This window comes from Eubalaena glacialis, chromosome 3 (assembly GCF_028564815.1).
Source record: "Eubalaena glacialis isolate mEubGla1 chromosome 3, mEubGla1.1.hap2.+ XY, whole genome shotgun sequence".
Lineage (NCBI taxonomy): Eukaryota > Metazoa > Chordata > Mammalia > Artiodactyla > Balaenidae > Eubalaena > Eubalaena glacialis.
The window spans coordinates 160746556-160759905 of NC_083718.1; the positions used below are offsets into that span (position 1 = coordinate 160746556).

A 13350-nucleotide genomic window follows, 5' to 3' on the forward strand; every position below is an offset into this window, starting at 1 on the left:
ATCACATTTATTGATTTGCGTATATTGAAGAATCCTTGCACCTCTGGGATAAATACCACTTGATCGTGGTGTATGATCCTTTAATGTGTTGTTGGATTCTGTTTGCTAGTATTTTGTTGAGGATTTTTGCATCAATATTCATCAGTGATATTGGTCTGTAATTTTCTTTTTTTGTAGTATCTTTGTCTGGTTTTGGTATAAGGGTGATGGTGGCCTCATAGAATGAGTTTGGGAGTGTTCCTTCCTCTGCAAATTTTTGGAAGAATTTGAGAAGGATGGGTGTTAGCTCTTCTCTAAGTGTTTGTTAGAATTCACCTGTGAAGCCATCTGGTCCTGGACTTTTGTTTGTTGGAAGATTTTTAATCACAGTTTCAATTTCATTACTTGTGAATGGTCTGTCTGTTCATATTTTCTGCTTCTTCCTGGTTCAGTCTTGGAAGGTTATACCTTTCTAAGAATTTGTCCATTTCTTCCAGGTTGTGCATTTTATTGGCATAGAGTTGCTTGTAGCAGTCTCTTAGGATGCTTTGTATTTCTGCAGTGTCTGTTGTAACTTCTCCTTTTTCATTTCTAATTTTATTGATTTGAGTCCTCTTCTTCTTTTTCTTGATGAGTCTGGCTAATGGTTTATCAATTTTGTTTATCTTCTCAAAGAACCAGCTTTTAGTTTTATTGATCTTTCTTTGCTATTGTTTTCTTTGTTTCTAATTCATTTATTTCTGCTCTGATCTTTATGATTTCTTTCCTTCTGCCAACTTTGGGTTTTGTTTGTTCTTCTTTCTCTAGTTCCTTTAGGTGTAACGTTAAATTGATTACTTGAGATTTTTCTTGTTTCTTGAGGTAGGCTTGTATAGCTATAAACTTCCTTCTTAGAACTGCTTTTGCTGCATCCCATAGGTTTTGGATCATTGTGTTTTCGTTGTCATTGGTCTCTAGGTATTCTTTGATTTCCTCTTTGATTTCTTCAGTGATCTCTTGGTTATTTAGTAACGTATTGTTTAGCCTCCATGTGTTTGTGTTTTTTCCTTTTTTTTCCTTGTAATTCATTTCTAATCTCATAGCATTGTGGTCAGAAAAGATGCTTGACATGATTTCAATTTTCTTAAATTTACTGAGGCTTGATTTGTGACCCAAGATGTTATCTATCCTGGAGAATGTTCCGTGCGCACTTGAGAAGAAAGTGTAATCTGCTGTTTTGGTATGGAGTGTCCTATAAATATCAATTAAATCTATCAGGTCTATTGTGTCATTTAAAGCTTCTGTTTCTTTATTTTCATTTTGGATGATTTGTCCATTGGTGTAAGTGAGGTGTTAAAGTTCCCCAGTATTATTGTTTTGCTGTCGATTTCCTCTTTTATAGCTGTTAGCAGTTGCCTTATGTATTGAGGTGCTCCTATGTTGGGTGCATATATATTTATAATTGTTACATCATCTTCTTGGATTGATCCCTTGATCATTATGTAGTGTCCTTCCTTGTCTCTTGTAACATTCTTTATTTTAAAGTCTATTTTATCTGATATGAGTATAGCTACTCCAGCTTTCTTTTGATTTCCATTTGCATGGAATATCTTTTTCTATCCCCTCACTTTCAGTCTGTATGTGTCCCTAGGTCTGAAGTGGGTCTCTTGTAGACAGCATATATATGGGTCTTGTTTTTGTATCCATTCAGCAAGCCTGTGTCTTTTGGTTGGAGCATTTAATCCATTCACGTTTAAGGTAATTATTGATATGTATGTTCCTATGACCATTTTCTTAATTGTTTTGGGTTTGTTTTTGTAGGTCCTTTTCTTCTCTTGTGTTTCCCACTTAGAGAAGTTCCTTTAGCATTTGTTGTAGAGCTGGTTTGGTGGTGCTGAATTCTCTTTAACTTTTGCTTGTCTGTAAAGCTTTTGATTTCTCCATCGAATCTGAATGAGATCCTTGCCGGGTAGAGTACTCTTGGTTGTAGGTTCTTCCCTTTCATCACTTTAAGTATATCATGTCACTTCCTTCTGGCTTGTAGAGTTTCTGCTGAGAAATCAGCTGTTAACCTTATGGGAGTTCCCTTTTATGTTATTTGTCGTTTTTCCCTTGTTGCTTTCAATAATTTTCCTTTGTCTTTAATTTTTGCCAATTTGATTACTGTGTGTCTCGGTGTGTTTCTCCTTGGGTTTATCCTGTGTGGGACTCGCTGCACTTCCTGGACTTGGGTGGCTATTTCCTTTCCCATTTTAGGGAAGTTTTCGACTATAATCTCTTCACATATTTTCTCTGGTCCTTTTTCTCTCTCTTCTCCTTCTGGGACCCCTATAATGTGAATGTTGTTGTGTTTAATTTTGTCCCAGAGGTCTCTTAGGCTGTCTTCATTTCTTTTCATTCTTTTTTCTTTATTCTGTTCCACAGCAGTTAATGCCACCATTCTGTCTTCCAGGTCACTTATCCGTTCTTCTGCCTCAGTTATTCTGCTATTGATTCCTTCTAGTGTAGTTTTCATTTCAGTTATTGTATTGTTCATCTCTGTTTGTTTGTTCTTTAATTCTTCTAGGTCTTTGTTAAACATTTCTTGCATCTTCTCGATCTTTGCCTCCATTCTTTTTCCGAGGTCCTGGATCATCTTCACTATCATTATTCTGAATTCTTTTTCTGGAAGTTTGCCTATCTCCACTTCATTTAGGTTTTTTTCTGTGGTTTTATCTTGTTCCTTCATCTAGTACATAGCCCTCTGCCTTTTCATCTTGTCTATCTTTCTGTGAATGTCCTTTATTCTGTTGATTGAACCAGATTTTTAGTATCCATGAAGAATATCTAATTAAAAGATTTTCTAGTTAAAGCTGTGAATCTGGCCTTGTGGGAATACAGTGCCACATACCACAGCTGTCTCCTTTTTCATTAATCACCATTGAATATTCCTCTCTATCAGTAGGTTCTCAGCATCAGTAGTAGATACATGTTAGTAGTCATCATAGAAACCAGCACTTACTGTGCATTTCAGGTACTATGCTAAGTGCTTTACATAAATTATTTCATTAATGCTCTTAACAGACCTCTAAAGGAAGTGGCATAATCCTCTTATAGATGAGGAAAAGAGTATAAAGGTTGAGTAGTTTGCATGAAATCACACAACACAGGCTTGCCTCTTGTTACCAGTGGGGAGGAGTGAGAATTAGATAGTGAACCAGTAGTCTGGAATGAGATGACTGAGTTGTGTTAGAGGAACATGAGATTTGCATCTTTCTAAAGTAATCTTCTGTGTTAATTTATCTAAATTAGCTGGCACCAAAGTTGGGGCATAAATTGTAGCTAAATTGGCAGGCACCAAAGTTGGGGCATAGACAGAGCTGTCTTTGTAGTTCTTCCATTTGTATTTCTGAAGTGCTTTTCCATGTTCACCTAACTCTCAGTGTGTATCCAGCACGTAAGTAGTAGATTCTACCTTCTAGGGGTGACCCTTGTCTTTTCCTTTTTTCAAGATGTCTGTTCCCTACCCTCTTGGATTATCTGATGAAAGAAATTCATGCCAAGGGATTAAGTGATAAATAAATCAATCTTAGAAATGTTTTTCAGTGAAATTACTCTTTATTTTGAGAGAGAGAAAGGAGTTATCACAATCTATATCCAAAATTCTAAATGTAGAAAACCTATATTGATTTTTGACACCCATGTTAGCTGTGTAAACAATGTATATGAAATTGTGTTATTTAGGATATTGTTCAGTTGCATTAACAGACAAAGGAAGACAAAACTACACCTGAGAGGCTTAAACCAGATAGATTTATTTCTCTCTTAGGTAAAAGTCCAAGCTGAGAGGTGGATCAGATGGATAACCAGCTCTGTTCCACAAGGTCATTCAGATGTTTCCTTCTAATCTTATCTTTCCAGTGTTCCCCAGGGTATTACCCTCAGCTTTCTGATTATGCAGGATCACCACCACCACATCTGTGTCACAGGCCTGCAATAAGAGGGAAAGAGGATGGAGGGCAAGCAAGTTCCTTTCAAAGACATGACCCAGAAGTTGCACACATCACTCTTGCTCACATCCCATTTGTCGCACCTTAATCACATGGCTACAACTAGCTGCAAATGAGTCTGGAAAAGGTGGTCTTTAGCTGGGCAGAGATGAGTTGATAACTACAGGGATCTATTGCTAAAAGGGAGCAGAGGGGAGAATGAGTGTTACCCGATTATTAGTAGTCTCCACTACAGAAGTTTATCTCTAATTTTGGCAAACCTATCCCACAACCAGTTAAAAGAGTTGGTAAGGAGTAGCCATACCAATGGACTTTGTGATTATCAGGTTAGTAGCATAATAAAATATAGTAGAAGAGAATTCAGTAATGATTTTAAGTTTATTTTCAGAAACAAAGCACAAAACTGGATGTTGGAGAATTTGATGAAATAACTTCAAATTGTGTTAAAGTTGGTGGTTTTATGAGCTAATAATTATTTATTTTGTTCTTGTATTTTAGGCCTCAACTCCATATAGCATAGATTCAGATTCTTTGGGAATGGAGTGTATTATTTCGGGAAGTGCCTCTCCAACTCTGGCAATCAACACTGTGACTAACAAAGTAATTCTATTTTTTTGAACACTTTTGAAATGTCGTTGAGTAATACATTTAATTTGCTTTTATAGTAACAGTAGATTACTGTATGGTTGAGTTTAAAGTTGATATAAATTTGACCAAACCATACATGGCAGTTTGAAAGCTGAATCCACAATGCTTTTAGCTTTACACAAGTTAGAAGTAAATAAATAATTCTCTGGAAGAATTGGAAGATGCTTATTGGGAAGCTCTATATTAAATTTAAATTCTTGACACTACCAATCCCATTGAATTTTTGAGTCCAGCATTTTATTGAATCAATTTGTTTCAAAATCATTGAATACCCCTCTAAATATGTGATTTAAAAAGAGATTGACAAATAACCAGGGCGTCAACAGAATCCAGTAAAATAAATAATTCAGACAAACTCAAGAGTCCATTAGAACGGTGGTCAACCTCTTTCATGATACTCAAGTCTAGGTACATACCCAGAAGTGTAGTATGTGGTAGTCTGCTGCAATTTTTGTTTTGTTTTTGTTATTGAAGCAAGGGTCAAAACTTTGTGCTAACTCATTAGATACCTAGTAGGGTACAAATATCTCTTCTTTACAAGGTAGTTTCTTAATCTCATATCTCAAAACCCTAAAAAGGCTCTGGGAGGTTCATGAAATAACTCAGTTCTGTGCATCTATTTCCTCCATTACTAGACCATGATGAGCACCTTGAAGCCATAATATATCTCACTCTTGTACTCATACAGTCTGTCAGTCTTGCTTTTACCCTCTCCCCATCTCCCTTGCTTTCACTTGCTCTTTTTTTTTTTTTAATCTCTTCTACTTTCTTGTGCACACACATAAACACAAACATGTATACTTTCAGTTGCACTAATACATGTAGTATCTTTGTATTTGTAAAAGGTAATGAATAAGCAGGTAGAAGACAGATTATAATCAGAGTGACTAATCAGAATTCCAATTTAGATAGGAAACTGACAACTGAGGTGTAAAGTAATAATTTTTCCCAAATAGCAATACATGGACTGATTCCATCAGAATCATTTAAGGGAGGGGTGGGGTTGTTAGTGTGTACGTGTGTTTGGTGGTGGTAGTAATTCCCAGATTCCATTGCAGGCCTACCAAATCAGTTACTTTATCCTTGTGGGTAGGGCCCAGAAATCTGTACTTTTAAAAATCATCCCTAATGATACCCAGCTAGACTTGAGAATTTCCGGTGAAATAGATGGGTTGGAATCAGAGGTATCCAGTACTGCTCTTTGCGATAGTCCAAGCAGGAGATACTGATGCCTAAACATAGACAGTTGTGGCTATTAGGAAACAGTTAGAAAGTAGTAACGCTGGGACTTCGTGACTAAATAAAGGAGCTGGAGTTTTTGGACTTCTGCTTTCAGATATGATAGAATAGCTAGTATCAGATTAACCCTTCTCCCTATCTGTATAAAATTACCACCCTGCCCCCCACACCCTGCCCACCAATAAAAAAGAAAGGCATTGGAGAAAAAGACAGGCAGGACTTCAGAAGAGAAGATCTCAGAAAAAAGGGAGGCACATTGAGATAAGCCCTATGTGTTTTCCCTTGGGACATTTCCCACTTCTCAGTGCATGGCATAGAGGCTGCACAGAAAGCTACAACCTAGAGCAGTCATTGAGCTAGGTATGTAAAAACCAGAGTTTGAGGCTACCAAAGAGCCAGGGCTTAAGGACCAAGATCCTGAGGAATCTCAGAAGTGACCTCAACTGTTTGCAAGCAGTATCCAGTTAAGGCATTGGCTAATCCCTAACCTGTGTGTGCTTTGACTCAGACACAGGCAAATCATGTGGATTTTTCACTAGCCAGACTTCAGCAGTCTCACAGAGGCGGGGGGGGGGGGACAAAAGTTGTAGTTCTTTAAAGAGGGAGCCATGGTAAACACCCCAGTTTTTGAAATTGATACTTAAGAAAGATTATGTTCTATAAGTAAGAGCAAATCAAAATAACACCAGTCTCAAACTGTTACTAGGGTGGTATGCTAATATTCCACTAGCCAAAAGAAAACTAAATCCTTTCTGGAAGATAACATATCCCGAGCTTTTGCAAGTTTTCATAAGTAAGGTCTCACTTTCAGTCAGAATTTTCAGACATTCCAGGAAACAAGACCAAATAATTAAATGCCAAGATGGAAAGATAGTATAAACATATCCACAAGTGATCTAGATACTGATTTTTAAATAACTATGACTAATATGTTGAAGAAAATAGATGAATTATAGAAAATTTATCAGAATTGGAATCTGTATGGAAGAATCAAGAGAACTGAAAAATATAATAACTGAAATTAAGAATTAAATAGATGGATTTAACAGCAGATTAGACACAGCAGAGGAGACAATCAGTGAACTGGAAGATAGGTCAATAGAAAATACGCTGGTTGAAAAACAAAGAATGGAAAATTCAAAGAAGCTTAAGAGATAAATGGGATACAGGGAAAAGATCTAACAAACTTGTCATTAGTGTTCCAGAAGAGAAGCAAAAGGGAATAGAGAAGAAGCAATATTTTAATTTTCTAAGACTGATGAAAGATAACACAGTACAGATTCAAGAGGTTCTGAGAACCCCAAGAAGGACTAATTAAAAGAAAACCTTATCAGACAAATAAAAGTCAAACTGCAAAAAAACAAGGATTTTTAAAAAAAAATCTTAAAATCAGAGGAAAATAACAGGCAACTTCAAAGGAACACACTGAATTCTGAATAGAAATGATAAAAGTCAGATACCACCAGAATGAAATTTTTGTAGTGCTGAAAGGAAATAACTGCCAATCCAGAATTCTAAAATCAGAATTTGTATGAAAAATGAAGGTTAAGTAAATTGGCTTTTACAGAAACAAAATGTGAGAGAATGTTACAGTATTAAAAAATTAAAGGAGGTTAATTTTTCAGATAGAAGGAAAATTATCCTGTGCAGAAAAGAATGAAGAACACCAAAAGAGTATGCATGTCAGTAAATAAAAATATGTATCGAGTGATTAAAACAATAGCAGTGCTGTTATAGAACATAGTGCTTTGGAGTCTAAAATACTTGTAGAAGTTAAAGTACATGACAATACTAGAGTAAGGCATTAGGAAATATATTGCAGTTAATGTCTTTGCATTGTATGGGAAGTGGTAAAAGTACTAAGTCAAGGGCATGTGGTAAAATCTAGGGCAGTGATTCTTAACACTTCAGCATATATCAGAATAATTAGGAGGGCTTGTTAAAACCCAGATTACTGGGCCTTACCCTGAGAGTTTCTGATTCTCTAGGTCTGAGTTGGGGTCTGAAAAATTGCATTTCTGACATGTTCTCAGATACTGGTCATGTACTGGTCCAAGTTCCTTACCTTATGAGCCACTGCTCTAGGTTACTACAAGAATAGTAAAAGAATATTACCAAGTAAGGAAAAATAATAAATCCTTGGTTAATCCAAAAGTAGGCGAGAAAGGAGAAAAAAAAAATGAACAGAGAAAAGATGGGAACACAGGAAAATAAAAAGTATTTAAATCTAATTACATTAAGGAATACATTAAATGTAAATGTGCTGAATATTCATTTAAAAGCCAAAGAGTCTTTTCTGACCACAACAGCATGAAACTAGAGATCAACCTTAGAAAGAGAACTGAGAAAAAAATGATTACATGGAGAGTAAACAGCATGCTACTAAAAAGCCAATGCATCAGCAATGAAATCAAAGAGGAAATTTAAAAATACTTGAGACAAATGACAACGAAAACACAACCATACAAAATCTATGGGATGCAGCAAAAGCAGTTCTTAGAGGGAAGTTCATTGCAATACAGGCCTTCTTCAAAAAACAGGAAAAAATCTCAAATAACCTAACCTACCACCTAAAAGAATTAGAAAAAGAAGAATAAACAAAACGTAAAGTCAGCAGAAGGAAAGAAATAATAGAGATTAAAAAAAAGTAGAAAAAACTCAATAAAACCAAGAGCTGGTTCTGTGAAGGGGCAAACAAAATCGACAAACCTCTGGCCAGGCTCACCAAGCAGAAAAGAGGGAGGACCCAAATAAACAAAATAATGAATGAAAGAAGAGAAATAACAACTGATACTGCAGAAATACAAAAAACCATAAGAGAATACTATGAACAATTATATGCCAACAGATTGAACAGCCTAGAAGAAGTGGACAAGTTTCTGGAAACATAACAGCCTACCAAAACTGAATCAAGAAGAAATAGATAATTCAGCAGAGGTGAATTATCCTGCAAACAAAAGTCCAGGACCAGATGGCTTCACTGGGGAAATCTACCAGACATGCAAAGAAGAACTTACACTGATCCTTCTCAAACTCTTCCAAAAGACTGAAGAGGAGGGAACACTCCCAAAGTCATTCTATGAAGCCACTATCACTCTGATACCAAAACCAGACAAAGATAATAATAAAAAAGAAAATGACAGGGCAGTATCTTTGATTAATACAGATGCAGAAATTCTCAACAAAATATTAGCAAGCCAAATCCAACAACACATAAAAAAGATATTACACCACAATCAAGTTGGATTCATCCCAGGGTCACAAGAATGGATCAATATATGCAAATCAATCAATGTGATACACCACATCAACAAAAGAAAAGACAAAAACCACATGATCATCTCAATAGATGCAGAAAAAACATTTGATAAAATTCAACATCCATTCATGATAAAAACTCTTACCAAAGTGAGTGTAGAGGGAACCCATCTCAACCTAATAAAAACTATTTATGATAAACCCACAGCCAACATAATACTAAACCATGAAAAGCTGAAAGCCTTCCTGCTAAAATCTGGAACAAGACAAGGATGCCCACTCTCACCACTTCTATCCAATAGATAAAATTGTCATTATATGCAGATAACATGATACTGTATATAGGAAACCCTAAAGACTTCACACAAAAACGATTAGATCTGATAAACGAATTCAGCAAGGTAGCAGGGTACAAGATTAACATACAGAAATCTGTTGCATTTCTTTACACTTAACAATGAAATGTCAGAAAGGGAAAGTAAAAAAAAAAATCCCTTTTAAAATTGCATCAAAAAAAAATACTTAGGAATAAACCTGACCGAGGAGGTGAAAGATTAATATGCTGAGAAGTATAAAATATTGGTAAAGGAAATTGAAGGTGATTCAAAGAAATGGAAAGATATCCCATGCTCTTGGATTGGAAGAATTAATATTGTTAAAATGGCCATACTGTCCAAAGCAATCTACAGACTTAATGCAATCCCTGTCAAATTACCCATGACATTTTTCACAGAACTAGAACAAATAATCCTAAAATTTATGTGGAACCATAAAAGAACCAGAATTGCCAAAGCAATCCTGAGGGAAAGGAACAAAGCTGGAGGCATAAGCTTCCCAGACTTCAGACAATACTGCAAAGCTACAGTAATCAAAACAGCATGGTATTGGCGCCAAAAACAGACATATGGATCAAGGGAACAGAATACAGAGCCCAGAAATAAACCCACACACCTACGGTCAATTAATCTTTGACAAAGGAGGCAAGAATACACAATTGAGAAATGACAAGTCTCTTCAGCAAGTGGTATTGGGAAGGCTGGACCACTGCATGTAAATCAGTGAAGTTAGAACACACCCTCACACCATACACAGTAAACTCAAAATGACTTAAAAACTTAAATATAAGACATAACACCATAAAACTAGAAGAGAACATAGGCAACACATTCTCTGACATAAATCATAGCAGTGTTTTCTTAGGTCACTCTCCCAAGGCAATAGAAATAAAAGCAAAAATAAACAGACGGGATCTAATCAAACTTATAAGCTTTTGCACAGCAAAGGAAACCATAAACAAAATGAAAAGACAACCTACAGACTAGGAGAAAATATTTGCAAATGATGGGACCGACAAGGGATTAATTTCTAAAGTATACAAACAGCTCATACAACTCAATGACAACAACAAAAAACAGCCCAATCAAAAAATGGACAGAATACCTAAACAGACATTTCTCCAAAGAGGACATACAGATGGCCAATATGCACATGAAAAGATGCTCAACATCACTAATTATTAGAGAAATGCAAATCAGAACTACAGTGAGGTATCACCTCCCTCCAGTCAGAGTGGCCGTCATCAAAAAGTCTACAAATAATAAATGCTGGAGAGGGTGTGGAGAAAAGGGAACCCTTCTACACTGTTGGTGGGAATGTAAATTGGTGCAGCCACTGTGGAAAACAGTTTGGAGGTTCCTCAAAAAACTAAAAATAGAGTTACCATGTGATCTAGTGATCCCACTCCTAGGCATATATCCAGAGAAAACTGTAATTTGAGAAGACACATGCACCCCAGTGTTCATAGCAGCACTATTTACAGTAGCCAAGACATGGAAGCAACCTAAATGTCCATTGACAGATCAATGGATAAAGAAGATGTGGTATGTGTACACATTTTCATTACTCCCAAAAGAAAATCTCATACCCATTAGCATTCATTTCCCATTTCCTCCATCCCCTGGTAACCATTAATTTATTTTCTAACATTCTGGATTTGCCTATTCTGGACCTTTCATGTAAGTGGCATTGCAAAATATATGACCTTTTATGTCTGACTTCTTTCACTAAACATTTTCAAGGTTCATCCATGTTATGGCATGTATCAGTATTTCATTCCTGTTGTCATGTAATTTAACTGTGTCCCAGAATAAAGCTCAAAAACATTCATAAGAATCTAAAAATATAGCACTTAATAATGTAGATTCACAATAGTCTGGCATCCAATAAAAAGTTACCAAGCAAAGAAGCAGTAGAAAACAACCCATAATGAGGCAAAAATCAGTCAATTAGAACTGACCCGGAAGTGACACACATGATAGAACTAGTAGAAAAGGACATTAAAACAGTTATCATGAGCCAAGATACGGAAATAACCTAAGTGTCCATCGATAGATGAATGGATAAAGAAGATGTGGTATGTAATATACAGTGGAATAATGTTCAACCATGAGAAAGAAAGAAATCCTGCCGTTCGTGACAAAATGGATGGACCTTGAAGGCCTTATGCCAAGTGAAATAAGTCAGGCAGAGAAAGACAAATACTGTATGATATCACTTATATGTGGAATCTTAAAAGACCAAACTCAGAGAAACAGAATAGAATGGTGGTTACTGGGGGCCTAGGGGGTGGGGAGAAGTGGGGAGATGGTCAAAGAGAACTTTTCGTTTTAAGATGATTAAGTTTTGGGAATCTAATATATAGCATGGTGATTACAGGCATGATACTACAACACTGTTGCTAGGAGAAAAGTTGCTAGGAGAGTTGTTCTTAAATGTTCTCACCACAAAGAGAAATGGTAATTATGTAAGGTGATGGAGGTGTTAGCTAATGCTATGATGGTAGTGATTTTGTAATGCATAAGTATATCAAACTCGTACATTGTGCACCTTAAATTTATACAATGTTATATGTCAATTATATCTCAAGCTGGGGGCTAGGGGGTGGGGGGAACTGTTAATGTAACTATATTTTATGGAAGTTCAGGTTGAACATGTGTATAGACACATGGAAGATATTTAAAAACCCAAGTCAGACTCCTTAGGGATAAAAATATGTCCCAGTTGAAAAATAAACTAGATGGGATTAACAGCAGATTAGGCATTGTAGAAGGAAAGATGTGAACTTGAAGATATAGCAATAAAAGCTATCCAAAGTGAAACACAGAGAAAAGACTGTAAGAAAGTAAATAGAGTATTAGTGAGCTGTGGGGACAGCTTCAGGCAACCTATAATATGTGTAATTGAAGTTCCTGATGTAAATCAGGATCTACACAGAGCAATTAAGGACACCAGAAATGATAACTATGTGGGTAAATATAAAGCTTTTTTAAAAAAAATGTAAATCTCTTTAAAGGATAACTGTGTAAAGCAAAAAAATTTGGGAAGGCAAAAGTAAAGCCATCGTTCACAGAAGACATCATTATTCATATGGAAAATTCAACAGAATCTACAGATAAACTCTTGGAATTAATAAGTGAATTTACCAAGGTGTCAATATTAGATCAGTGTTGGATTTTAGAAGTCAGTTATTTTTCTGTGTTAGCCATGGACAGTTAGAAAATACAATTTAAAAGATAATACTTACATTAACATTCAAAAACATCAAATACAGAGACACCTCATTTTATTGTGCTTAGCTGTATTGCGCTCCCCAGATACTGGGCTTTTTACAAATTGAAGGTTTGTGGCAACCCTGTGTTGCCAGCTGATGGTTAACATTTTTTACCAATAAAGTATTTTTAAATTAAGGTATATACATTGTTTCTGTAGACATAATGCTATTGCACACTTAGTAGACTACAGTACATTGTAAACATAACTTTTATATGCACTGGGAGACCAGAAAATTCGTGTGACTTGCTTTATTTCAATACTTGCTTTATTGCAGTGGTCTGGAACCAAACCCGCAGTAACTCTGAGGTAGCTAGGATTAAATGAAAGATGAACTCTGCACAGAAAACTATAAAAAATTACTGAGAGAGAACAAAGGGGGTATAAATAAGTAGATATATAATTTTCATAGAGAAGATTATTGTAAAGAAGTCAGTTTTTCCTGAGTTTATCTACAGATATAATATCCCAATCAAAATTCCACAGTGCTTTTTTTAGGGGAAGGAAGATAGTAGGAAATGACCAGCTGATTTTGAAAGATAAATGAGACTCCAAATGGTAAACAGTAGTTGAAGAAAATGTTGAAGAAAAAGATAAAAGAGGATTTATACTTCCAAATATCAAGAGTAAACCTACAATAATTGAAAGT

The 13350-nt window shown here is 35.8% G+C and overlaps 1 protein-coding gene across 4 annotated transcripts in view; it reads left to right on the forward strand.

Moving 5' to 3' along the window:
- Positions 1-13350, forward strand: part of FOXJ3 (forkhead box J3) — a 131594-nt gene that overhangs the window by 91838 nt on the left and 26406 nt on the right. For 2 of the 4 annotated variants that reach the window (XM_061184392.1, XM_061184393.1), the window contains one exon: positions 4446-4547. The exons of the other annotated variants lie outside the window; for them this stretch is intronic. In XM_061184392.1, the coding sequence (XP_061040375.1) occupies positions 4446-4547 (102 nt within the window). The remainder of the gene's footprint in view (positions 1-4445; positions 4548-13350) is intronic. 4 annotated transcript variants of the gene reach the window in all.